Genomic DNA, 3,886 nt, shown 5'->3' with positions numbered 1-3,886 from the left:
ATTATAAACCCTTATTTCTGCTTGGCAACCCCAAACATGCAGGTGCCTCAAACTAGGAGTCCTACCAGTCCAAAGTTCAAAAGGTGTCTTTGGAAGAGCCTTACTAGGAACCCTGTTTAACAGATACATAGCAGTTTTCAAGGCATACATCCGCAAAGATAAGGGTAAAGAAGAATTGCTTAACATGCTCCTAACCATATCCATTAATGTTCTATTACGCCTTTCCAATACACCATTTTGTTGTGGTGTACCCGACATTATGTATTGAGCACAAATACCACAAGGAGTTTAGCAAATGGACCTGGATGTTGTCCAGTTTCATCATACCTTTCGTAATACTCACCACCTCTATCAGACCTAACAACTTTCACCCTTCTGTCTGATTGCCTTTCCACTTCATTCAAGTAAATTTCCAAGGCATCCACTGCTTGAGATTTCTCATGCAGCAAATAGACATAACCATAACGGGAATAGTCATTAATAAAAGTAATAAAGTATCTCTCTTTTTCGAAAGAATTAACATCAAAAGGTCCACAAATATCAGTGTGCACAACTTCAAGAAGCTGGTTACTGTGGCTCCTTTCTTTGTGTGTTTTGTTTGCTTTCCTTTTATACAATCCACACAAATATTTAGGTCAGTAAAATCCAAGTCTGGAAGGACTCCACCTCTTACTAGTCTTTCCATTCTTTCCCTGGATATATGGCCTAAATGTCTATGCCACCAGTAAGCGGAACGTTTATTCACTAAACTACGTTTAGTGCCAATGCTATGATGCAGAGTTAAGAGAGTTTCAGCATACAAACCATTTAAATTTAATTTATATAAACCATCACAAAGAGTACCAGTACCAATGAGATAATTATGTTTAAATAAACTAAAACATCCATTTCTAAAATTAAAAGAGTATTCAGTAACATCAAGTTTAGATAATGAAAATAAATTCCTAGATATACTAGGTACATAAAGAGTTTCCACTAAATCTAAATGATGTCCAGTGTCAAGAATCAAGCGATAAGTCCCGACAACTTCCACTGGAGCTTTCACTCTATTCTCCATAAACATGAACCTTTCATTTGGGTTTATGGCTTGGATCGAATGGAATCCCTGCATTGTGTTAGAAACATGAGTTGTACATCCAGAATCAATCCACCAAGTATTATGTGGAACTCCAGTTAAGTTTGATTCATAACATACATAAGCATTGAGCTTACCCTTTTTCTCAAACCAAGCTTTCCGTTTCAGGCAATTCTTTTGGAAATGACCAGATTTTCCACAGAAACGACATTTATCTTTATCATTATTCTTCTGGATTTGTGCAGAGGCCTCATTAATCTTCAATGGCCCTTTACCCTTATCATGCTTCTTTACAACCTTCTTTCCAGCTCCTTGATGTCCTTTATGGCTCACGTAATGGACTGAATGACTTCCTTGATTCTTTAGCCGTATTTCCTCCTGAACTAACATATTGTGCAATTCATGCACATTCCATTTATCTTTCATGGCATTATAGTTCACTTGAAATGGCCCATACTCAGTCGGTAATGAGTTAAGAATAAAATGAGCAAGGAAGCTTTCATCCACAATCATGCCTAAGGACTTAAGCCTTGCAGCAATGTTCGTCATTTCAACAACATGCTCATGCATAGTACGTGAACCATCAAACCTCATGTTGGTTAGTGTACTCATTAATGTCCCAGCAAGAGACTTGTCAGCTGTTTGGGAGCGCTCTTCCATATTTTTCATAAATTATTTCGCACTTTCAGTTTTGGGAAGAGCGGTCCTTATATTTTCTGCTACACTCATTCGCATGAACATCAGGCTAAGTCTGTTTGATCTTTCCTTTCCCAAGCTTTATAATGGGTCTTTTCTTCATTGCTGCTAGTATTAGTAATATGAGTAGGCTTCTCTTCCTGAAGAGCAAGATCAAGGTTCAAAACACCAAGATGAAATTGAACTTGTTCACTCCAGTTAGAGAAGTTAAGCCCATTAAAAACTGGCACAAACGAAATGCTAGAGTGCAGAATATTGGGAACATTTACTGCATAATTAAAACATACATAGGTGTTTTGAGACATAAATACGCACACTACACACACAAAGCATTTTAATATTAAATGCATACTAATGTTCTCCTTTGGGTGATACATCAAAATACATGACATTTAATGATGCTAATAATACATAATGAATTGGCAATAAAACATGTACCAATTAGAAATATCTACTACCTCTGGGTATATAAATAAATTAATGGCACATACAAATTACTTACAATTATTCTCATTGATTATAAGAACAATTAATCAACCTTTGGGTGATACAGAAATGTCTCATAATAATGAATTTCAATACATACCTATAAGCCAATAATAATATATTTAGCATCCATTATTCTATAGGTAATTAAAATGAATCATCATTAATTTGGAATTAAATAAAATTTATGAATTTGATCACTTTGGTGATTAACAAAATTCATCACATACTATAATCCCAAAACAAATTGACTTTCAATCACAATAATCATATAATGAACCTTTGAATTATACAGCAATCAGCAACTAGTAATTAACGATTAATCAATAATGGAAATATACTGCTATTGGCAATCAATTAATTTCATAAACAAATTCCAGAACTCTTGCCAATCAATCAAATAATTCAGTCAGCGTCTCGTAACCACATACTTTGAAGCCTCACAATAAATAATTATAATATGATTATTGTACAACACATTGAAATCGGCAATCATTCAATTGTATAATTATGAAATCATATTGCGCATGCCAATTAACATACAAAGTAAATTCTATTATTTCAATGCCAATGAAATACATGTTACGCTGAGCAAAGGTCATCGACATCGATATGCGACAATTGAATGGCTAACAATGCAGATAATAATATTTTAACAAATTATTTGCCATAAAATTTCGTGCAGCTATACTCGAAAAATGTTGATTTCAAATACACAATCACAGGTTCAGGTTTATACGTGCAGCGAAAAATTAAAATTCTCAATTTCAAAATAAGGGTTTATAAAATTGGGAAAATTATTTATGGAGAATCACAAATTTCACAACCTGATGCTCTGATACCACATGTAAGTTTTTAACAAAAAAGGTATATAATTATTTGGAACTTGAAATATCATGATTCTCACATGAACGAATTAACTATCCTCTATCCATCGTTAAAGAGACAAATAAATCTTGATGACTTTTCTTCTATGTGAGAGAAAAACCGATTTCTGCCTCATTGTACTTATCCTTCTATTCTCTCTACGTTATTGATGGTGAAAGGAGATAATACGTTACAGTCAGGAAGAGGACTCGTTTCACACGTTCTTAATCGTAACCGTTTCAATCACTATTTCCATCAAACAGCAATTATTTAAAATTTATGAAACCACTTCTCATTTACTCAATTACAATTTAGCCCTTAATAATTAATTAATTACTTATTAGACCCTAGACAAGTCACATGCTCCTCACATGAGACATTTAAAGTCTTACAGGTGATTGATCTTGCACATTCCCATACAAGGTGCTTCAAGACTTTATCTTTCCATTGCTTACAGAAATTTTGCCATAGATGCCACACACAAAACCTATGGTGTGCACCTGCCATTACTTCTTGCAAAGCTAAAATCAAACCTTGCAGTAAAATACGAAGTTCATTTTAGTCCTTAATAGAATAAAAATTATGCAATTTAGTCTCTAACTGATTTATTATTAATGAAATTAAATCCCTACCAATTCTAAGTATCATAGTAACATCATCCTACGTAGATGTTTACCCTCTTGGAAAGAACCTCTGGTGCTATATAAGCTGGAGTTCCAACAGTTGATTTGGGTCATGAACTAGAGATTGACCAACCAGTTT

General features: G+C 34.0%; 1 protein-coding gene across 1 annotated transcript; it reads right to left on the bottom strand.

Annotated features, from left to right (window-relative positions):
- Window positions 1-257: 257 nt before the first annotated feature.
- LOC113852273 lies at window positions 258-1,735 on the bottom strand. The gene is made up of 3 exons (XM_027482510.1): window positions 1,196-1,735; window positions 962-1,105; window positions 258-437 (listed from the first exon to the last, which is right to left on the bottom strand). The coding sequence occupies exons 1-3, from the start codon at window positions 1,733-1,735 to the stop codon at window positions 258-260; spliced, it is 864 nt and encodes a 287-aa protein (XP_027338311.1).
- Between the last annotated feature and the right edge of the window lie 2,151 nt (window positions 1,736-3,886).

This window comes from Abrus precatorius, unplaced genomic scaffold (genome assembly GCF_003935025.1).
Source record: "Abrus precatorius isolate BTA unplaced genomic scaffold, Abrus_2018 Scaffold10, whole genome shotgun sequence".
Classification (NCBI taxonomy): Eukaryota; Viridiplantae; Streptophyta; class Magnoliopsida; order Fabales; family Fabaceae; genus Abrus; species Abrus precatorius.
Note: the sequence above shows the minus strand (reverse complement) of the source record. Positions and strands in the feature narration are given on the sequence as shown.

Bases quoted from the DNA above. Each gene is read 5' to 3' on its own strand.
- LOC113852273 (XM_027482510.1), bottom strand. From the start codon at position 1,735: ATGGAAGAGCGCTCCCAAACAGCTGACAAGTCTCTTGCTGGGACATTA. The intron at 1,106-1,195 runs GTATGTTATGAA...AACACAATGCAG, and splicing joins AGGGTAAGCTCAATGCTTAT to GGATTCCATTCGATCCAAGC. The intron at 438-961 runs GTACCTAGTATA...TTGCTGCATGAG, and splicing joins ATTTAGTGGAAACTCTTTAT to AAATCTCAAGCAGTGGATGC.